This window comes from Spodoptera frugiperda, chromosome 12 (assembly GCF_023101765.2).
Source record: "Spodoptera frugiperda isolate SF20-4 chromosome 12, AGI-APGP_CSIRO_Sfru_2.0, whole genome shotgun sequence".
NCBI lineage: Eukaryota > Metazoa > Arthropoda > Insecta > Lepidoptera > Noctuidae > Spodoptera > Spodoptera frugiperda.
In genome coordinates, this window is record NC_064223.1 from 14,029,064 (window position 1) to 14,053,569 (window position 24,506).

General features: G+C 34.9%; 1 protein-coding gene across 2 annotated transcripts in view; it reads left to right on the plus strand.

Annotated features, from left to right (window-relative positions):
- Window positions 1-24,506, plus strand: part of LOC118262889 (neuroligin-4, Y-linked) — an 89,939-nt gene that overhangs the window by 33,478 nt on the left and 31,955 nt on the right. For both annotated transcript variants that reach the window (XM_050697243.1, XM_050697244.1), the window contains exon 2: window positions 20,406-20,916. In XM_050697243.1, coding sequence (XP_050553200.1) covers window positions 20,549-20,916 — 368 coding nt within the window. In that variant the 5' untranslated portion in view covers window positions 20,406-20,548. The remainder of the gene's footprint in view (window positions 1-20,405; window positions 20,917-24,506) is intronic.

The window sequence follows — 24,506 nt, forward strand, 5'->3', positions numbered from 1 at the left end:
CTTCAGATATTAAAGTTCGTACTTTTCGCCGACTCACCGATGACCTGACAATACTAGGCTAGGGTTTCAGATTAAAATCTAGTTTTAGAAGCTCTTTTCAATCTTGAAAAGGTTCGACGAAGTGTATCGTATTACTTTATTGGGGTCTAAATTAAACTACAAAGTTTATATAAATATGTTTAAACAAATTGGAGATTTTCCCCGTTAGAATTATTTAGGATTGTTATTGCGTAGATGAGCACTTACTCGTATATAGACCAAGACCAACGATTTATCACATAAGTTACATTAAGGATAACGTCCTACTAGTATGCCTAAACAGTGTAAGTTAATACATTAGTCATTAACTGTAACAATAATTTAAATCTCCCGATCGATTTCGATCTCGGTGGTCAGTCTCTCTAACTAGACTAGCCCACTACGCAGGATATATTATAGTGCACAAGTGTGTGCGCAAACACAGGTGCACTCTCTGTTCCCTCACTCTCTAAACCCAATGGGACGGCAGAGCGGAGAGAGATCAGACGCAAGACCAATAGTTTTACGTACACATTTCCTGACTCTGTGTTAATAATGGTCATTTTACTCAGAAAATGCTAATATCACTTTTTGACCAGCGCGGGAATCCAACCACTGCGCCAACCGTGTTGTCACTCATTTACTATACCTATAATAGAACTACGTACTTAATGCTTGAAAATGTCAAATCACCCAACAAAAATCAAGTAAGGCGTGTTCCTGTCATTTTTCCAATTTCGTCGCTTCCAACAGTTTTGTCAACTTTACACGCCATAACGCCATTTAAAACTTCCTTTAATTAAACTTGTAATCACTTTTCACCTTTCAACGCCAAAAGCGATTTTTCCTCACAATGAATTTCAGTACTTAAATCTTCTTTAGGATACCTATTTACGCAGCTTTGAAGGTCTTTAGGGTCCCTAAGTATTAATCACTGCCTTACGCACTGAGCTTGACTGATAGGCTCCTTTTGAAAATCGTGACGGATATTAAATAGGTACTGATATTGGCATTTTTGAGTACGTAAATAACACAATACCTTACGTTTTTGTGCTCGAAGATGAAGTAAGACGTGGCTAAGATAACATAGTCGATGTAATCTCATATAATATGTTAATTTATGATGGCATTTATAATAATGATTGAACATTAGAGTTATCTTTAGACTCTTTACTGAAAATAATCTTAATACAAAACTCGATAAAAATATAAAAAATTACCATCCATTTATAGCATAAAAAATCCGGAACAAAGTATAAGAACATTGAAAAAAAAATTGCAATATTTACACTGATTTATCAGGTAATCAATCTTTCTACACCAATTTCATAGACATTACTCCTCAAACGCATCTCAATCGCAAACCAACACACACCCTACATCCCCAAAAAGCAAATCCCAATCAAGATCAGCTCAAACACAGCCAACAATGTAACCTCTATCGATTTCCACGCAACAATCGTGAGTCACACATGTTGGCGACACATCTCTAGTTTTATTACGGGCACATACGGAAAAGCAACGTGAGAACCAACGATGGCCTTACAAGTAATGGGAGGGAAGTAATAATAAAACTACCACAAGGGGGTGATCATAATGACCTCACTTTCTTTTACAATCTGTCGACTTCCTTGTTGGTGTGGGGGGGATAATGCTTCAATGGGGTCTGTTTGTATGTTTTCCGGGATTTGTGACTAGTACTAATGGTGGTTTGTTTTGGTTGAATTAAAGTCACGTTGAGGTTGAGTTTTTATAATTTGGAAACTTTTCGTGTGTTTGGGTGTTTTTGCTATACCTATTTTATTGGAAGCGAGTATAAGAGTTAATACATGGGACCTTAGTCTTTAAGTTAAATTTCAGTGTTTGGGCTTGTCCCAGTTGTGCCTTTAGGCATTCTATCTCCTACATTAAATTCTGCGAGGGAAGTGAAAATTATTTTTCTTTTTCTGATTCTGATTTATTTCGTTGCGGGATCCAAGACATTCATGTCTCTGAGACGAGTCGGAATTCAACGTCCCGGTGTGTTCAAGGTTGTGTCTGCTGTAGATCCTGGCTTACAGGAGTTACAGCGACAGGGCAGGACGTGGCGGGCTAGTCCCTTAAAAAACTTGAATAGGCAAAACAATTGGTTTTTACATAAGGTTGCTTTGTATAATTTTGGTAGGAGTATATGCTCTAAATTGGGTTTACTACGAATATAATATTATTATTCATACAACATAATGATATATCTATGTAACAATACAACACGTTTGTGTATTTCCCCGGAGGAGCTTTCATAGATAAGCATTTTAGCCAGTTGTATTTTTGATTAGATATAATATATACTTATACAGTTAACCCACTATCTCCTGTCTCGTTGGTAGAATGGTCGCTGGGTCTGGGTTCGATTTCCGAGTCGGGTTAAGCATTGCTGAACTTTCTGAAGTTTTTCGAAAATTACGAATTGGGCCCAGTATATGGCAATAGGCCTATACCCTTTTATGGAACTTATAACACAAATGGTGAAAAGTGAATATACATTGTACAGCAGCATTAAGTACCGTAATGTTTCTACGCCTTCCGGAATAAAAGGCGTGACGAAACGTGGCTAAACCACTATCATTATTCTTATTTTCAAAGAAATTTTGCTCAAAAAAAACTTTGATTAATTAAGCCTAAACCTTGAATTATACCGCCTTTTCAAATACTAGAACATTAATGTGACCTAAGATTTATAAATCGTTAAACTTAATAATGCTTCCTAATATAATTTAGGGCACAAAGGAATAAAAACTACCTTCAGGTAACCTTCGTGACTGAACGTTAAATTTCATTTTGTTAGCTGCTTAGGTTTGCTACGGCTTAATGTTTATTTTACTACTGATTACAATTCTTTTGATTACTGTGAAATAGTTATCCAGCCTTTTTGAATATATAAAAATGAATTATTACGTTTTCCGGCTTACTCGAGTAATTATTTGACAAGATTAATTAGTCGCGGAATGCTGCTTATGAATATTAGCCTTTAGCAGGGCTTGAAACTAGTCGAGTTCTTTTTCAAATAATTACGTGAGTAAGCCAAAAAATATAATAATTAAAAAAAGTATGTCTCATGAAATGCTACTATAACAATAATACAATATTCATATTGTTATTAGTTTTTGTGTTTCGAAAATCTCTTTTATTATTGATCCTTATTTAGGTCTTACGCTTTGTTAATAAAGTGGTCGCAATTTAGTTTTTTGATTACGTGCGAACCTCATTTTTTATTTGGGTTATTTTTGAAAATACTATACTGAAGCCACATCAAAAACGGTTCATGATATAATCGCGCACAAACATACATCCTTTTTTGAAGTCGGTTAAAAGTACAAAAGTATTTATAACAATTATAATTACGCACAGTTTTACTCAAGAACAATAGAACATAGTTTGAACAATGATTTAATTTAGAACACCGCTGTATAGCCGCCGAGCTACAACCAGCCTAATGGTTACACTAATGACCTGCCGACTAATCATTCATTTTCATAGTAATAAAATTTAGATTAACAAAATGTCTAATTTCCACTTTGCGAAATACATTTACATAAAATAATTAAGGGATCATGGAGACAGACCTAATTTTGTCAGTATCGGCAATGTATTGATAACCTTTGAGCTTCGGACTATCGGGTTTATCGGGGCTCCGGCTCGAAAAGCAGGAGAAGAAACGGGGTGGTTTTTAGTCAGTAAGAGTCTGACACTCCCTCTCGCCACGCCTAAGGAAAGAAGACATTAGATGATTCTCCAACCTCAAAAAAATTGATAACCATAGTTGTTGTGATCCTGACATTTCAGACGCCCGCTTCGCGGAAGAGTTTTCACGCCCGAAATATATGTACGGAGAGATTAGCAGACAATGCTGTAGATAGCATATCGTATAGCATGCTACAACGAAAACGAAACTACAATAATTTATTTGTATTATAGCTCGTGTACTTCGTGGTGGCGCATCTACATAGGGCAACTACATAGCTTAGTATTAGTGGAAACGGTCACATAGTTTCACAGCTAAGCTATGTATTACATTTTCATAGCATAACCATATAGCACATCTCTGGTGGAAAAGTATCCGAAGAAACACAGAACGTACGAAGAGACACGCTGTGATTTTAGCCCACCATCATGACATTAAATAAATAAGAATGTAGTATTATGTAGTAAGTATAAAAGCATACCAAACATCGTGAGTTTATGCAAACATCATAATTTCTTTTAAAACCTTTATCGCCGGCCATACGGTTAAACACAAAAGCGCGCCATCAACATTAATTACTCTTCATTATTTGAAATATCACCAATTACATTTTGAATGTGTCTCTCGTAACGACACGCACTTGACCGCTTTCAACACTACACTTCAAACCTCAAATTAAGGTCCGTCCCTCGGGGAACATTGCAGTTTAAAATGCTTTGTGTGTGTTTGAATATTTTAGAAGCAACTACCTCGTGAGCGAACCAATCAGCGGCCACCGTACCATGTGTGCGTGTATTGTGAAGGTTATATTCGTAAGTGTAATTTGAATTTGTTCTTCTTACAATGCTGGTTTTGTTTTACTGTCGTTGTTGTACGTGAATGTTTGTGACGCAATGAATTTACAAATGTGCGAAATTACGTAATGTTTGTTCAGTGTAAGCGTAATTCGCTCTGTTATGTAAGTTTTAACGGAGTTGATGTTTGCACAGCTCACGTTTGTTCGCTAATTCCAATGTGTGATCAAGGAATAGATATTGCTAATTAAGTGATAACGAGACTTGCTATTGTATTCCCATTGTGGCTTGCTATTGAAGCAGTTCAATGATTAGATAATTTCATATTAGCTAATATTGAATAATTCAATTATTCATTGGATTGTAATTTAGAGATTAACCAATATTAGTTATTGTAATCGCATACCTAAATATTATTCGTAGTAATATTAGTAACATAATTATATAACTTTCTCAGAATCAATTTGGTAGAATCGCTAAGAATAACAAAATTAAGTTTTAATAAATATGTAGAAAAGTTATTTATATGAATCGGTAATGAGTCTAACCAAATAAAGGTTACCAGATTTTCACAAAGATACAAAATTTCTAATACATTCAAAGATTAGTAATCTAAGTTTTAGCCTAAATATTAATATCCGGGCTAAAATTGGGCCGTAATACCATCCTGTAAGATATTCGGATACCGGAGATCACTTCAGGGAATAAAACGTCTCAGTTACATTCTACGAGCTCAAATAATACTGCTGTAGCTTCGTTTATATCATTAAACTGTATTAAATATAGCACAATATTGAATACATCAACAGTCTTTGATGTGAAATCTCCGTGAAAATTGCCTTTATCAAAATTTCTAACACCATTACCGTATTTTATCGTCACGCTTTTTATCCTCGATGGGGGACGGCAGATACGGCGCACGTCATACCACTGTACAATGTGCACCCACTTTTCACCATTTATAAGTCCCATGTAATAGGGGGTGAGCCTATTTCCAAATACTGGTCACATTTCCAGACTCCGTACAACGACTGAGAAATTTACGAAAAACCGAAAAAAAAACCCAGCAATACTTCACCCGAGCCAGAAATCGAATTTAAGGCCCTTACCTGGCAGTCACACTTACAACTCGGCCAACGAGGCAGCAATTACCATACAACATATAGAAATTTAATTTCTATCCCCATGTAAACTCCATAAACAAATTACGGTGTAATTCTGAAACAATTCTCATACCTCACGTTATGTGGGCTGACAAAAGGCGTTTAAACAGAATTGCTTCCATACATCATAGGGGCTGGAGCAAGTACTCGTTGGTTAAGCGAGAGAAATGCAGCCAAACGAGGTATAAATTACACTAGATAAGTAAGATTAATGTCTACTTACTATAAAATGAACGTAAATTGGTCGTAGAGGCTGATATTGACATCGTTTAGAACGATCCCTCATAGTTATGTGGTAATTCACTATCATTGAAATGGCCTTTGTGTTTGGTGCAGATCGGATATTTGTTCCATAAAATGCAGCAGTTTTTAAGAAAAGTCTTGTGGACAAAGGAGTTTAGTGATTGGTGGTTGCGGGAGACTTAAGTAGTAGGGCGTTTTGTGATTGGTTGCTGCTGTTGACTTAGCAGTAATAGGTGCTGTTTAACTTTTCATCAATATGCGTTTTTATCTCTGTTAACTGATGGTATTACAATGAATGTGTCAACATCTGCCTCGCAGAGCAAAACTGTAGAATGAGCTATCTGCGGCATTTTCGAACCGATGCAACCCTTAAACCTCAACGCTCTTTTCTTGAAAGTAAAGAGCGTATTCCTTTTTAAAAGGCCGGTAACGTACCTGTGACTCCTCTGGTGTTGCAGGTGTCCCTGGGCGGTTCTGATTGCTAACCATCAGGTGATCCAACTGCTCGTTTGCCCTCATCATTCTTAATATTTTTTTGTTCTGCATCCGTATCATACTATTTCTTTACTTAAGGACAAACAATATTTTCGGCGACAGAAACAATATTTGAAAACATTTCGTTATATTTTTTATGGAATATGAGAAATGATTGGTTTGCTTTCTACTGCCACATCTATTGTTCTCTTTTGTTTGTTTATTATTTTCTGTTTGCATGCTAGTGCTAGAATTTTCGGGAGTTGAATTTTGGCTTGCATTGTGTAGCTATGAAAATATTGGTTAATGAATTATTCAGATACGAATGCATTGTTGATGTATGCGTGAGAGCAATTCAATTACACTGGACATTTTTCTGAACCGTATCATTTTCTAGGTCTTCTAAGTCATACATTTTTTCAAAGGCTATAATTTTACTATTCAAGGCAGCTAGTGTTTCATAACTTACTCCTTCTACAATATTAAAATACTCAAGACGTAACACTATTTGAATTTTATAGTCTCCAATTAAAAATGTAGTTTTTTTTCTCGTCTTCAACACCAACACTATCCAGGGCAGTTCATAAAAAATACAAGAATCTTAATTAAACACTTACTAAGGCACACCTTTCCCTGTAAATTTCTTTCAGTAGATTAAAACGTGACAAACTTAGAAATGCCTGGGGAGGGCAAGGTAAGTAGAAGAGTGTCAAGGAAAAAAGAAAACTCAAGGAAAATTAAAAACTTGAAAACAATTGATTGCCACAACCTCGTCCTTTTGGTGTTTCCCCGACTTATTGTTAAATACCGGAAAAATTGCGTTTTTTTCTTTTTTATTATTTTTTTCAATTTGTTTTTCTCTTTGCAATTTTGCGTCACGTTGTTGTTTGCAGAACTTTTTGCTCGGTAATGTTGTTTTTACCGTTATTGGTAGGCTTCACTTTTATTTATAGGAAGACTTACAGGAAAATCTTGGCTTGTAATTGGAAGTGAGTATTTTTAAATAATTTTTCGAACTGAAAAATGGGTATGCTCGATGCTACGGAAATCACGAAAAACCGTAGGTCCTACGCTGGATCTCTCTCTATACCTATCGTATGTCGTCCCATCGGATTTAGAGAGCTAAGTACCAACGACTGCTCCTGCCCAATGGCCTAGTCTAGTTAGACAGTCCCAAACATACAGTGACACACTTGAAAACTACTGATCAGACTCGAATGCGGTTTTCACAAATGTTTTTTGCAGCTTAACATTTGGTGTATAAAAATATTTTATATGTATAATGTACAATAACTCCAAATGCGGGCAAAATCTACTCTTAAATACAATTTAACAAACTCCAAAGATTATGAACCATATCCAGCTCCATACTGTCTAACCTAGCGTCTACCTAGAAATTATTTACGAAGTTAGCCGCCGCGCCGTAGGGGACGTCGCACTAAAACCGAGTGGCAACATGTCAGGACCTTACATTATGCATTGTGTTGCCAACGGCTGGGGTACAGCTGACAGGCTTTTTGGATGTGGTGAGTTCTGGTAAAGATATTTATGCTAGATGGTAAAACACTAACCAAAGGCTTCTTGTCGCATGGATAATGTTTGGTCATTATTCACCACACTTGTTCAATGTGTATTGGCGATTTCATACTTATTTCATAGGCCCAGAAATAGAATTTATAGGCCCAGGTTTCTTCATGATGTTTTCCTTCACCGTTTATCAGTGGTGTCTAATGAAATGTCACATGGGTACGTGCCGTTGGTGGGTTTTGAATCCTTATACATGAGAAACGGGCGTCTTAAGCCTCCAGGCCACCACGACACTCATTAAAGACATTAAAGTTAATTTTCACACAAACATTTGACTTGCAAATAGGACCTAAAACAAAGCCTAAAATTATTGTAAAGAGATTGAAGACTCTCAATTCTCATGAAGTACTCAACCAATGACATCTGTCTAGTTCAAGGCCGAGGCAAATAAACACAAAATTTCTAGAACAATTAAAATTCCTTTCACTGTTTCTGTACTAAATAACAGACGGGTCTTATTAAGTTTCCTCCGCACCTGACTTCTCCAGGTTTCACTTCGTAAAAAGTCTCACCTTCGTCAAGTTTATTAGAAATCTTTATTGGAAAGTGCTTCTATAAAACAGGAATTAATTTTTAAATAGACCTCTTGGCCTTTTACTTGATGAGAATTTTTTTTTTCGTCTCAATTTCTTGTTACCTTGTAATATCATATTCGATTGTGGAATTATTTATCGCTTGTACTTCAAAGAATTGAATTTTGTAATTGTGATATAAGAGAAATGTACAAGATGGAGGATTTTATTTGAATTCGATACAACCATTTTAATTGTTTTACTTTAGTGTTGCAATGGAGCAATTCAATGATATGATGTTTGTACCTGAAGATAGTTAAGAGTCTGGAGAGTAACATAAGCTACTTTTGTATAATTTATTTTAGTTCCTTAAGTTTATTATGTACCTAGGTTAAGCCTCACTGTCGAATTGGGAAAATCCTGTCATGAGAGTGTAGGAAGATTTTATAAATAAATAAATAAATAAATGAATAAATAAATAAATAAATAAATAAATAAATAAATAAATAAATAAATAAATAAATAAATAAATAAATAAATAAATAAATAAATAAATAAATAAATAAATAAATAAATAAATAAATAAATAAATAAATAAATAAATTCTTTCTGCAGCATAATAGCTATTGATATATTTATTTATTTATATCATATGTGTGTCTCTCTTTCTTGGGTCGTTACCTCATGTCAATAGATCGTAGTCAGCATCAAGATTGCATTTGGAGCGGATGATCTGCTTCTAGCAGTGTCTGTTAAACGCGTCTCTTACAACCGTATAAAAATTTGAGGACGACTCTTTCACTTGATCGGTTCGCCTCGTTGTGGAACGTCCGCGCAATGCCTTGCCTTTGGTGTAATAAGGTGAAAAAGGGAGTCTAGGGTTAACCAACAATTTATCACCTAAAACAGATTGGAGTTTCTGAGCAGTATTTACTTAAATACTTGTGTCTTACAAACTATAAACAACATTCCTATTCCAGCCTCCTCAATAACAGGCGCCATTAATACAAACGTCAGCTGAACATTAGCTAACGATTCGACAAAGATGTATTACATCGATTCATTAGTTTCTGCTCAGTTCTAACTATCATGAACTTCAAGGTCACGATGCTAGACAATGTCGAATAACATTCAATTATGAACCTAATTCTCTATAATTTGTTCTAGATTCTAGACTAAAAATATTATTTTGCTATGATTTAATTAAGAATTCTAGGAATATCGTTTGAGTTTTCACTGTTAATGGTAGTTTGATAGCAATAGGGTGCTTTTCCATAAGAGGTGTGCTATTCTACGTTGCTGTGGATGCGTTTAGTTTCCATCAATCATATTCACTGGTATACAAAGCTTAGTACTGGTGAAACGGACTCAGCTAAGCTATGTTTTTATATGGAAAGATGCGTGCTATGGATGGCTTCTCTTCTAACGATTCATCGCATACTCGAACTGCGCATCTTCCTCGCACAGCTACTTTGCGGCGGAGCATCTTCGTAGTACATCTTACTCGCACAGCTACAGTGGAAACGGTCAGATAGTTAGCTTAGCTATTACATCTTCGTAGCATAGTTACATAGCACCCTTAGTAATATAATCGTGATTGCTAATAGATTCTGGAGCTCGCCGTATAATTTATTTATCTTCTGGAAACTAGAATTAACATTAATATTAAACATTTACGTTTCATTATACAAGGACGGTTGTTATAGCAAGTTCTCTATGGATTACTGTTGTATTTAATTGTGCTTATTTGATTACAAGAAATGGTAAAACCTCATGTTAGCAGTGAGTGGGAGTTTCAGAGGTATCTGTTTACTTTCGTAGAAACGAAACCGTATAAGAGCAATAATAAAGTATAGTGACTAAGAAAGGAATAAAAAAAGAAGGTACCTACAGATAGTAATGAAAAGAAAACAGTATATTTAACCGACTTCAAAAAAGAAGGAAGTTCTTTTGTTTGATCTTTATGTATGTATCTATGTTTGTACACGATTATATCACAATTGGCCAAACTGATTATGATGCAATTTTGCAGAAAAGTGTTTGTTACACTTAAAGCAAATTTTAGCATATTAACCGACTTAAAAAGAGGTGGTTGAAGTTGGTGTTTATATCAGATTGTTGTAATACTCATATTAATGTTACGTTAATCAGGTACATATTATTATTCCAATTACGTTATATGGGTAAAATTTTGTTTAGCCAGTCACTTCCAGAGCCTGAGTCCAAAACTGATTGGCTAAACAACATTTTTACTTACGCTAGGTAAAGTAAAATATTCTCAGAAGCACACATGTCCATTAATAATGGACCTCGTAAAGATTCAACAAACGATTTTAGTGTGTACTAAACTTTTCAGTTTGCTACTAGAAACCCTAAAGTTTGCAAGGCAATAGAATTTGTGTATTACAGTGGCAACTTAAAACAACAACTAACAACACTGAAAGTTGATAATTCGAGGAAAATGGGTTGTTGTTGTTGAAAATGAAATTATTACACTTATGTATATGGAAAATTACACTTTCTTGAATATTTTATTTTAATGCTTTACACAAACTAAATAGAAACTCTCGGATTTAGTATTCGTATTAAGTAATATTTATAATCAGAGTTTAATTGAAATTAAAAATCTAATTATCCATTGCTTTCCTTGAGTGAGGCTAGAGGGAGTCTCAGACTCTTACAAACTAAAAACCACCCCGTTCCTACTCCAAACCAATTTTTAGCTTTTTACCTTGAATTCTCCATACAAACTCCCAACCCCCATTTTAGGAAAGTGGGTGTTGGAAGAGGACAAAATGTAGCCTATGCCTCCTTTTACCCCTTTAACTACCTTCATTTAAAATAATCACATAAATTCGTTGCTCCGTTTTGTCGCGAAAGACGGACAAATAAGCAGACATACACACTTTCACATTTATAATATTAGTACGAATTACCTACATAGTTTACCTTAGTTTAAGAATAAAAAGCAAAACGTTCAGTTTATTTAGACCAATCAAATTGTTGACCGTGTGATTGCTGTGAAAAGGGGGAACGGCGGGCGTCGTTAGAATCGACCATTACAGGGTTATTTAGCCAATATGGCCGGCTATTTCGTTTGCAGTTACCATTTACAGAAAGGTAGACTCCAGCGACACTCGTCGTTGTTTAGTTGTGCTATCGAAATTGTGCCTGTGATGTCATTAGGGCTTTCTTTTGAAAGTTGAAAATCATCTAATGCCTTCTCCCGCATTGAGTGAGAGGGACTATCAGTCTTTTACTAACTAAAAACCAGCCCGTTCCTAATCCTGCTTTTCGAGCCGGAGCCCCGGTAAACTCGCTAAGTAGTCCGCAGCTCCGGATCAGGTATCGGACCTACTAGGCCCCATCTGACGTCATTAGTTCTAGATTTACTTAGATTTTCGAGTCCTGATATTTTATATTGAATCAAATTTAATATAAAATATTATGCAAAAAGCTTAAATGTAATCGACTGCACGGTTGACGCGATGGCTAGGCAACTGACTGCTGTGCAACGTGCCAGAGGGTTTGGTTCCCGCACGAAGCAGCTGTTTGTGTGATTTATTCGCACGTAACGTAAATAAAGCAAAATAATATTCAAATTGACGCCTTTTAACGACAAATTAACCTTAGTCATATTTACCCAATTAACGCATCTACTCGCTTTATCACCCAATTGTATGTTTTAAAATTTTCGAATCTGTTGAGTTGATTTCAGAACAGATTCAATAAATAACTTTAATAAAATGGACTCATATAACTACAGTATTCTCCGAATTTCATACAACATAAAACAAGCCTGTCTGAATTGGAATATTGAAAAATAATATAAATATAAATAATTATATCTCTCACGAGAATATTATTTTTAAACTTATATTTCAAATAATAGTAATACATTTTCAATATTTCTTTTATATTACTTTTTTATTCGAAACCATCAATCCATTATGTACTTTAGTTCGTATCTGAGAAGGTGGAAATTTGAAGAACTCAGCATTAAAATGTCATCAATTCTCGTCCCTGAGGCAATAAATCGTTCATCTGTAATATTCTTTTGTTATCACAAACTTTAATTTAAATTCCAAAGTTACACAATTTTGCGGCAAATGCTCTCGCAGGTGAGTTATTTATTTAGTTTCCAAATGTTCTTATTCTTTCTTTATTTTGAGAGTAAAAAGCATTTTTGGATATGATTTTTATCTAACAATTAATGAGGTTTTTTATACTTGGTGCTATAAGTACAGAAATATAGACGTAATGTGTATTTTTCTCAAAGAGCCATCAGACCACCACAGTTGAGGCCCAGTAGGGTTGATGCTTGGTCTGGAGCTGCGGACTACCTAGCTAGTTACCGGGGCTCCGGCACTAAAGGGAGGAATAGGAACAGGGCGGTTTTTAGTCAGTAAGTCTGATCAGTAAAACTGACACTCCCTCTCGTTTTGTGAAAGGCGGGAGAAGCAATTGGATGATTTCCTCCCATCAAAAAAAAACCAATGAAGCACAAGTATAAAAACCAAATTCTATTATAACATTATTTTTACAAAACTAACTAAAATCAAAATAAAACAAAAAGCTAAACTTTTAAACAATCACATTGTAAATCGAAGTATTCAAAACCTAACGCGAATCACAATCCCTTGGTGAGTTCTCCATTAAATTTTGTTTCGTATTTCAAACTTCGCGTATGCCCTAGGTACACTATTTCATCTTAACCCTCTCATCCCTGCGCGATAAAAGTTCCATCCCATCCAACTTGTACCATCTTTAGTCTGTACCCCAATTTTATCATATTGGATCTTGATACAAGTATCCTTATGTACCTACAAAGGCTAAAACACAAAAGCGAACGTATGTGAACAAGTAAATAGAGAAATACTTCGTTACTTAATATCAATGTGAACTTTGACAAAGGGCTTCAAGTCTAGTCTTTTACAAAGCGAAAGTTAAATCATTCATTTTGATTACACTCGATAGCTTGAGGGTTAATTCTCGAGAATGATGTATGTGATGTGACAAGGTTTCAAACGTAATGTTTATCAAATTAAGTTGGAACCTTGTCATGTTAGAATCATGTTGTTTATTAGATTCAGAATATTTGTTCTAGTCTCAACAAGCAAAACATTTCTGTATATCGTTGTGATTTTAAGAGTAATGGAAAGGAATGGCATTTCTGTATATCGTTGTGATTTTAAGAGTAATGGAAAGGAATGAAGGCCTTATTAAATATGAATTTGTGTGTGTGTGTGTGTGATGGGAGGGTAATAGAAAAGTGTGTCACATTAAAATAAAATAAGACAAAGACATACTAATATTATCTAACGATAATCGTAATCAGGCATGTACTAGCCTTTTGAAAGCAATGAAAAAAATTAAGTAAATGCCATTTACTCACGTAAATTAATGAAGAAAAACTGTACTAGTTTCAAATCACAGAGGGACTCTTCATCATAAGCAGCGTGCGTAGACGCAGCGACATTATACAGCTTGTTTAATCAGTATGCTGCTAAGCCGTGATTTTTAGTTTAGGTATGTCTCACGATAGTTATTATTAAAAATATAGCAATGAAGTAAATTGTTCACATAACCACACGATCATTTTATTCTCAGAATTATAACTGTTTAACCAAACAAAATTAGTTCCTATATTACTCTCAGCCAGTCAGACTACAAACAATGCTACACGAGGCTTTGTCCAAATTAAATCTGACGGCACCACAACCAGATTAAGACCAAGCTTAGAGATCGATGGAGCCGACCTCTGCCAATCTGTGAGGTAGCTAATTGACCACAAGTCCCTAGTAACGAACCAACCGTATCCAACCATCTAAATAAACTATCCCATCTTATCTGATTGCACAGTTAAAGGATATTATCCTCGTGATGCCCACCCAATCGAAATTAATTATTATTCCGCTTCATTAGAAATCAAAATTGATCCGTGTAATGTAAAGTTTGGAATCTTGTATCGGGTTCTGAAAATAGTCAGCAGGAAAACCTTTGAACTGGCAATTTTATAGTATAACAGTACTCTTAGTTGGGCGGCGCGAATGAACCAACCAACAAAGAACCGAACGCATTTTTGCTTCGGTTTCATTTAATATAAAACACACTCGTACTAAGCCTTGTTTTGCTGTTCTGACTTTGGTTTGCAAGATGTCAAGTATTCACAACGGCTCAATACTCCAGAATTATCAATTTGAAATTAACCTCTTTCACAATTTACACACATTTTTATATGGTTCTACATTATCAAGATCATGAAGTTTCTCTGCAGAATTTTTTTTTTAGAAAATATCCCATGTGTCCAAAAATATCATAAAGAACGTAAGGACGCTCCAAAATCAGATATTCACCTTTTCAATCTACGACAAAGACAGATGAATACCTTTTATTGTCAAGTCTTATTATTAAATCCATGGAATATGATTTTAACATAAGAGTATTTGATATAAAAAATTCTCTGCATTGCACCTGTCCTCTGAGCCTATACAAAAAAAAAACGCAAAAAACTTCGTGTCGAATTGAATTTAAAAGCAATTTTATTGTAACGAGCTTTTGTATGGGGATAAAAATTGTGGAATCCTTTTATTTGTAGTTCACTCTAACAATAAATCTGTGTTTTATACACCAGTTGTTTTATTATTTTTAAGTGAAATAAGTTTTAAGGGAATTATTTTTTATCACAAATGGTTTTTATGTCGAAAACTATTTGAGGTTCCTTGCCTCTTATATGTGGATTACAGTAGACACGTACGTATATCAATATATAGTACTATTGTTCTTTACCTGAACTTGTCGTAATCAATCACTAATCTTACTTGAGTCAATCACTAATAAAATATTAGTTTTTTTTTGCTATGGCAAAAACATTTATAATGACCCACTTAAAAATACTACAAAACAAACTAGAATGTCTCTATAAGATTTACTCAAAAACCAAAACACCATTCACAGAAATCACAACCCAGAACACACTAGTAATAGTAAATGAGCATAATTTCACCATAAACACTGCTTCCTCAAGCACTTACTTACACACAAATTCAAAGACAGTAAGAGAAACAACGTGCTGAACTTAGTCCTCCAATAGTTCGCAAGTTCGATATAACAACGCTTCATAGATTTATGGGCAAAACGTGATCCATTCTGCATTCACTTGGTTGCCTATATTTTGCATGCAAAACTGATAGATATGTAAATGTTTCTTTTATATACACCACTGCTATTATGAATACTTGGCTCTGAATCGTGAAACCTTGGAGACGACAATCTGAATTTTTGAGTAAACGAGCAGACGTATCACCTGATGGTAAGCAATCGCCGCCGCCTATAGACACTTGAAACACCAGAAGCGTTACAAGTGTCTTGGCATTTTGGGGGTTAGGAATTTAAGGGTTGTTGGGGAATCGGAGATTGGGAAGATTGGCAAGGGAGAATTGGGTTTCTGTTATTCGTCTATTGAAATTTTTTTTTTTTCATTTGACGCGCTATGCAATATTATATGCCCAGATTAAATAACAAATCTTGTTCATGAAAGTGAGCTGTGAATAATAAATGTGCCCTTAATTCTATTGGATATTGAATACTTAACAAGGTAGATAAATTACCCTATCCCTTTTAGTATGATGCTAATCATAGCACGCAACAGAAACATAAGCGTTTTTCTTTTATGAAAGGGCATCAATCCATTACTTAAACCACCCCGTTCCTACTTCGGCTTTTCTAGCTGGAGCCCCAGTAAAGCCGCTAGGTAGTCAGTAGCTCCAAATAAATATTAGCTAAGAATTAAAGCACCACTGTCTGATCCCATTGTCATCAAAATGGTCATCAATCTACTCTAAAATTATAAACATACAGAAACCTAGCATGATAATGGAATAATAATAACATAAAACTCTAATAAACACTAATTCAATCAACTTAACCAACTCTTATTGAAAAAAAAGAACTCAAATAATTTCTCCACTACAAAATATTTTACATAATACCCATTTTCCATCAACATGAGCTACAATTTGAAGTAAACTAAAATATTTATATGATGGATAACGTTACTTTTCATCGGCCTATACCCTTGGGCAAATATTTTATGTATCCAGTGACGTCACGGCCCTTTGAAGATCCCATTTTTCAAATACCAATATACATTGTTTGAATAAATAAAAACTTGATTTATGAATAAATATGTTTGATACGTAATCGAGTAAATTTTATTGAGATGAAAAGAATAATGTGATCGTTATATCGTTTTTTTGTTGTGAAAGGTTATGAAAATGAGTTGTGATGTTTTCGATGTAATATTAAGGGCTATATTTTAGGGCACACTACGATAGCGCGACTGGTTGCCGCTACCAACAAAATGTATCTACCTCAACAGAGAGTTTCTCATCTGGTGTCCGATTGGTTGAGCAACCACAACGTTGAGCGAACACACTTGTGTTCCCTGCCATCAATGATACTATCAATGGTTCACTATCCCTTTTTTGAGGGGGAAATTCATCAAATGACTCCTGTAAACCCGCTAAGTAGTCTGCAGCTGCGGGTCAGGCATCAGGGCCTACTGGGCCCCATTTGTGTAAGTCTGATGGTTCTTTGAAGTGCGCGAAGAACAAGATGCGCCGGTCGCACGGGTCTGATTCTGGTTGGGCGAGCTACCCTGGCTCACCGTTTGCAAACCCGCATTTACGGTGGCCGGAGATCGGTTCGCCATCCCTGGCCTAACCAAACAAAATAGTCATTACAGTATGACAAATTACTCACTTTACATTCACTGCAAATGCATAAATCAATAAATCCGCCATTAAACCCGACGAATACTGATGGGAAAATAAAGACGTCTAATTAAAGCCAGCGTTAAAGCGCTTGACCGCTTTACGGTAGAACGTAGACTATCTGCAGTACTTTGTTTTAAAGCTTTGTGGGAGCCAGTTTTTCAGCGCTTAAGTGCTTTTGATATTGAAACTATCGTTTTTGTCAAACGATGCTTGGGCTATCGAGTTTTTTAGTTTTTGTTGAGCTAGGCTAAAAGTGGGAAGCGTGAAAATTGTTCGTTAACGGTTTGGCTTGACGTGAATAGTAAAGCGGTGAGGTGTGAAGATATAGGAGCATTTCAACAAAGCCTAATCACACTATCACATTAATATTATAAATGTGAAGTTTGTTATTTCGTTCGTTTGTCCGTTCATCGCGCTGAAACTACTGAACGAATTTTGATGAAACTTGGTATACAGACAAGGTATGAACTGATTTAGGTGATAGGATATTTTTTCCACAAGAACGGGGGCGAAGCTGATGGCTAGTTTCAAGTTTTACTGTTATGTGATAGTTTATGGTGAATAACACATACCAAATAGAGAGATTTTAAACGTATTTTTTTACTAAGGTTTCTTTACAGAGAATATACATAAGTATACTCAAACAACGACATAATTATTTAAATTCGAAATCCTCCTCCATTTTGACGGTGGCTCACCACAGTCCAATTTAACAACTCTATTAAATCCAAAATAAAAGAAAAAAATGAAAAAAAAATAAACCTTAATTTTTCTACACAAAATTCTACGTAATCCAACAAACAGTATGTTAATTCATCCTCAAAAAAAGTCTAAACATGTCCCCTGACAACCTTTGCTCCTACACAGAGAATAACACAGCATCTGCCTCGTGGCGTCACCCCAATTATACACAAACAAAACAATTTGTATGCCCATTTACACACGAAAAGGTACTAAACACATTTTTCACTGTTGAAAAATTAATTCCCACCACAAATGTAGACAACGAACAAAAAAAAAACAACATTTTGAAATTAATTTATTATGTTTTTCAAACGAAATGAGACAACTGTATATTTTTGTGTAAGTAAGTTTGACATATTTATGTAAGTGATAACGTTGTCTTTGGCTACTTTTATGCTTGTTTTTTGGATTTGCTTGCTTCGTGCAACCTACTAGTTTGTCTCTTCATCACCCAAAGGTTTAGCTGAAAGAAAATGCCTACGGCATTAAGCCCACCTTGTACACATTTATGTGCATGAAGAGCTAAATAAATAAGTCTTCCAGTACATATGGAGCAAAATCTTGCACCCTTTTGCATCAATATCTATGTAGTTGAAAAAGGGGTGAATTTTTGCTCGGAGAGGCATTATTAATTCATATTAATGAGTCGTATGGGTAAAGGTTATCTGAACGCTCCGGATGAACACGGTCAAATATCATCACGAGGTAATGACGACACGAGCTCGGTATTTTTTAGTCGTTACGTGTCGTCGCCGTGCCGTGGAATTTAATCAGACTCTTTGATGTTCGTTATGTTACCTGGAAAAACTAATTACCTTTATGTTAGTATTGCCAACTGGTATTTTTTAATTATTTTTAATGTGCTTGTACTCCGTTTTCATTATTGTGATTAAGTTAAAAAACGTTAGTAAAAAGAATGCCTACATAGAAAATGTATTTTTAGTTCTACAATTTTGTAAAGAAATATTCCAACTGTAATATGAGAAAACAAAACATTTCATCTTATCTTTATACACAGAGATCTAGAAAAAATACAAAAATTAAACCTTCATTTAAACACATGAATAGAATCACTTAAAATGTTATCAAAACTGTGCTTATTCTAGATTTCTCAGTAGACATAGAAGAATTAAAAGAGCAAAACATAAAAAAAAGTAAAAAAGACTAATGAATACAAATGAAATTAAATGAAACTAAGTTTAGCCAATAAAAATATTTTTCTTTTGCTAGAAAAAACAGAACTTCGTTAAGTAATGGCCTTCAAGTCTGAATACTTTTGTAAGAATAATCAAGTTATGTGCTATCAAGCTTTAAGAAAATATGTCAAGAATTTTTGCCAAGTCTTTGTACTGCGATGGGGCGTCCATTTGAGTGCTTAACTTGTTTGTCGTTTCAATGCTAAGTTTTCTAAGCGTTACATCTTTGAGACATAAAAGTTTGTGGGAAGAGGTGGAGAGAAAATCCTAGTAAAGAAATAATAAGTATAGCTGATGGGTAGTTTTGGTTTCCGTAATGTTTTTTTTTTATGGTATAAGCCGATAAACGAGCTGACGGATCACCTGATGGTAAGCAATCACCACCGCCCTATAGTAACACCTCTGTTGAAACACACCAGAGGTGTTACAAGTGCATTGTCGGCCTTTTGGGGGTTAGGAATTTAAGGGTTATTGGGGATTCGGGGTTTAGGAAGATTGGGAATGGGGGTAATTGGACCTCCGGTATAAACACTCACACTCACATTTGTGTAAATGTGAGTTTTAAATATACTAGTTTTTTAGCAATAATTTCGCCCATATTTATGTATGACATGTAACTGTTTATTTGGTAAGATAAAGTCTATGAACATTTTTGCGTAATATGTCCTTTTAGTAGTCTCCCATTTTTAAGAATAAAAGAAAGAAGAATGGTAATGTAATGTTTTGCTATAAAACAAACAGGTTATATAAGATCATAAATTATGTATAATGTATGCTACATAGCATTAATCATACCTAGGCTCAGTTACAGGCCATATTAAATTCTATATTTAATTCAAAGTGCTATAGTCCACAATGAGGTTAGTCTAACAATGGGCTTTATCGTACTTATTTCTGTGGCTATAGAAGAACAATGGAAAGCTCCAATCAATATTCAAGGCAATCGCTTTGCAAAGAAAATATTTACCTTTCATTTTGATCTTTCAAATTCGTTACCCTCGATAATGAGAATGTCGTTTTATTCAGAAGCGTCACCAAATCCGTTTTAATTATTATAGATCTTAATTGAATTTCTGATAAAGCAAACATTGTTGTTAATGTATTTTTGAAAAAGATCCCTAAAGGAAATTGTGAACAGAATTGCTTTGAATCTAATCATACTTTCTATTGTTTCAGATATTAATATGAACGCGGTAATGCAGTGCCAAGGAAACCAGCTCTGACCAACAATGTCATAATAGCAAAACAAATGAATTCACAAGAAAATAAAACGGATACGTAGTAAAGAAATGGGTGTACACAGGTGATATTCACAGAAAATGGACACCCACAAACTGCCACTACACATTTGCAATTCAATAAAACAGTATATGGTAAACATAGATATAGTTTCAAGGATAATAAAGACATACTTTAGAAAGATAAACGAGCAGAAACGGAGGTTGACCTTGGAATTAGGTTTGCAAGAGAAACTGAAGATAGTAATATTACTCGTATTGTTGATGACACAGAACTCAGATTGCAACGGATTCGGTGGCAGGAATTCTATGCTAAGGACAAGGGTGATTGGGACTCGGTACGGGAAACTTCAAGGAGTAATATTGCCGATGGATCAACACAAGTACTTGAAGCCGGTCGAGGCGTATCTTGGCGTGCCCTATGCAACACCACCAACGGGGTCAAACAGGTATGTCGTCTATTTTATGGTCGGTCAGCTTCATCTTATTAAACGCTTGGCTTGGCTCCGACGTGTTGGTAAAGTGGATATGTCGAATATACGGATAGCTTTCTTAGAACAAATTTATTTGCGGAGACGTTTGGAACTGTGGTGGGTACTTAAGTGGAAACGAGACAAGTTTAGGATATTATTTCTGTCGTTAGAATAGTTGGAGTAGCAAAGTCGTTTTGTAATCATCACAAGTCGTACAGAACTGTTATTGCAATTTCGCGGTCTTGTCTTGTATCACACAACTTTATAATTTATTCCCTGTTTCTGACTTTAAAGTAGTTTAGACGAAATGTCTCTTAGAGACAAAACTATTAGACGTACTACTGGACTGGACAACACATTAGTGTTTTAGTGATCATGGTTAATCTTAACATTTTAGAATTATACCATACAAAAAATACAGTAATCCACTTAAAAAATGAACGCAAATCATTAATTTAAACTTAAGCTTTAGCGCTCACAGCCACTACATCAACAAGAGATTAGCTAATAATATTTACAAAAAAGATCCCTAAAACCAGGGTAGTCTACCGCTTACATTTTACTGATTATATAACCCTGTTTCATAATACCAAAGCCCTAAGGCGGCCCAAATTACTAGCAAAAGCAAATTTTAATATTAGCATAATAAAAATGTAGAAGCGTTTTACTCTCAAAAAATACGAATCATTTATTAATGAGCAACATGAAATAGACGTAAAAACGTGGGTTCTCTTTCAACGTCACTTGACATTATTACAGCTACTTTTTTGTGGCGTAAAATCATCCACCGACTTCTCCCGCTGTAGACGACGCGAGAGTCGAGTGACTAAAAACTACCCCGTTCCTACAGTCTTCGAGCCGGAGCCCTAGTAACCCGCTAGGCCAGCTGCCGCAGCTCCCGTCTTGGACGAGGCGAGAGGGAGTGTCAGACTCTTACTGACTAAAAACTCTCCGTTCCTACTAATGATTTTTGGGCTGGAGCCCTGCTAGGCAGTTCCGGATCGGTTATTACAGCCACTTACTTTGTTGTATTAAACTGGCTTTGGTTTGTAGTTTTAAAGTCCATGTACGTACATTATGCATTGTCAATTCCACATTTTGACCTCCTTCATTCACCTTTGAAAGGCTATTTAACAAAAAACTTCTATTTCTTTCAAGGCTTCTACTAAAATGTCTATGAACAGGAGTTCACACCACACATTTTTCACCTTTGATAGGCTATTTTACAAAAAATCTTCTATTTCTCTCAAAGATGTGTATGTAAACATATCATTTGCAGCAAACCTAAAATTAATTACAAGACTATTTGTGAAACTCCGTTGAAACTGTATTTAAATACATCACAGCTATTTCATATTACACTGCAAACGTCCAATTAGTGGAAATTAATTTGAGGAAACAGTTCCTTCAGTTGCAGCTTTCGGAGACAAAGTCAAAACAGAAAACTCATTAACGAAGTGAGACTGTGTTGGGAATTTTTAATAACTTTTTCAACAAAAACGTGCTGTGGTTTTTTGTTTTGTTAAGGTAGTAGTAATGTACGTATAGCTGTTATTATTGTTAAGAGAAAATTAATTGTGTTAACAATGAATTATCGATTGTTTGAAGTTGCGTGATTCCACTGTCTGTTCGATGAAATTCTAAAATCAAATATAATCTAAAATGGCATTATTGGGCTAAGAAATGAAATATGTTTTGGATTATCACGCATTTCATTTCTATCCTAATATTTTTTTTAAAGTATAAGCTGTCAATCGAGCAATCGTATCACCTGATTGTAAGCAAACACCAGCGACGCCATAAGTGCGATGCCGGTCGATTCCCGCGTTAGGAACAATCGTTGTTGGGGAATCCAAAAATTGCAAGATTTCGGGTCTGGGTGTCATGTGTATGTGGACTTGTGTGTTTTAAATAACATTATAGAATCAGCATATCTCAGAAACGCAACCTCAGTGTCTCAGTCACTCTTTCACATAAAATTACATTGTATTTGCTTCCATGTTTTTTCTTATATAAAGAGTTTTTACAACTTTTCAATGGTTCCATTAAAAATAAATCAAACATTCATGGTTAGTGAGTGCTTTACTTTTTTGTTTAAGAGCTGTCTTACGATTATCGTTAGCTTAAACAAAGAAGAGTATGAACTCTTCCCACGCAATAATTCTTTTCTTTGAGAATTTTCATTTTACTTTGCCATCTTAGGCGAATAATTTAGATTCTGCTCGAGTCAGTATTTCAAGTATATAACTGATTATGTCCTTTATAAAATTAAATAACACTTATACTTTGATATCATATATTTATACTTTGATATCATAGATATATTCTTAAGTTATTAGAGATCTACAAGAGCAAGATCTTCTTTTTTATTCGTCTTTTATCCTTATGGCACAGTTCGTAAATTTACATTTTTCATTAGTAGTCTATTGCCTTACACTTCTGGATACAAGCACGGCTTTGATGCACTATTCAGCTAGGGACGTTGTTTAGTTTTCACCGCCGCCCACACACCATTTGGCAAATAGTAAGCATGTAGCCTGCACACTCCCAGTGTGTGGTCCGTATGCTGGAAGGGCAACCTCAACTACAACTCAAGAAAGAGGACTCAATGTTTTTATTGACCTTATGAAATATAATATCATCGTCATACGATTTAGAGCTCAAATTGAATTAACCATTTAATTGTTGGGTATATCATTAAACCTTTCTAATAGCATGTCAAACCCTTCACATCCAACCACTAGCAGCTACTTTCCAAATATTGTTACTGCACCTACCAATTATTTAGTATCATTATGTGAATATTTTAAATTCACACCTATAATGGGAACTTTTGTCGAAATGATTGGATATTCAGTATCGCGTCAATTATTTACATACGATCGGAAGTGGATGATATTATCATTTTAATGACATTGCATTAATTTCATCTTTAATTATTGGCGGGCGATTCATGTTATATTTAATAGTACGGCACATTGTTAATTTTTATGATCATCGCTATTTTATTTATTATTGTTGCTTTGTTTTTATTATTTATTTGGTTTGTTTATTTAATCGGTACAAGTTTACAGTCAACTTTAACTACACATTCATAATTTTATTTGACATCTAAATGTGCTTTATATTGGCTTAGTTGGAATAAATCATTTGACTTTGATAGTTGTTACTATCACTGTTGTTTATCCGAAGATTTGCTTGATATGGAAATTATAATATGATAGGTTGTTGAAATTGGCCATTCGTGACAAAATTCACGACGGAAATTTTTTAAATACTATTTTACTTGTCTAAGACCAACGAGCATGCATGACAAGACTGATGACTGTTGATGAAGCGAAAGAGTATGTCAGATTCGTAGCAATTGGCGTTCCATTGTCTCTGCCTATCGCCATTGCAGGCAGGCGTGAGGTTATATATATGTATGTATCAGACATGATAGCTATTAAAATAGAGTAACTACCCAATTCGTTTTAAATATAGGCCCAATTAATAAATTGTCGATTCCAAACTTGTTTTAAATTATTGTTGTAATGCCAATAAGCAGTTTCCTTTATAATAATAGA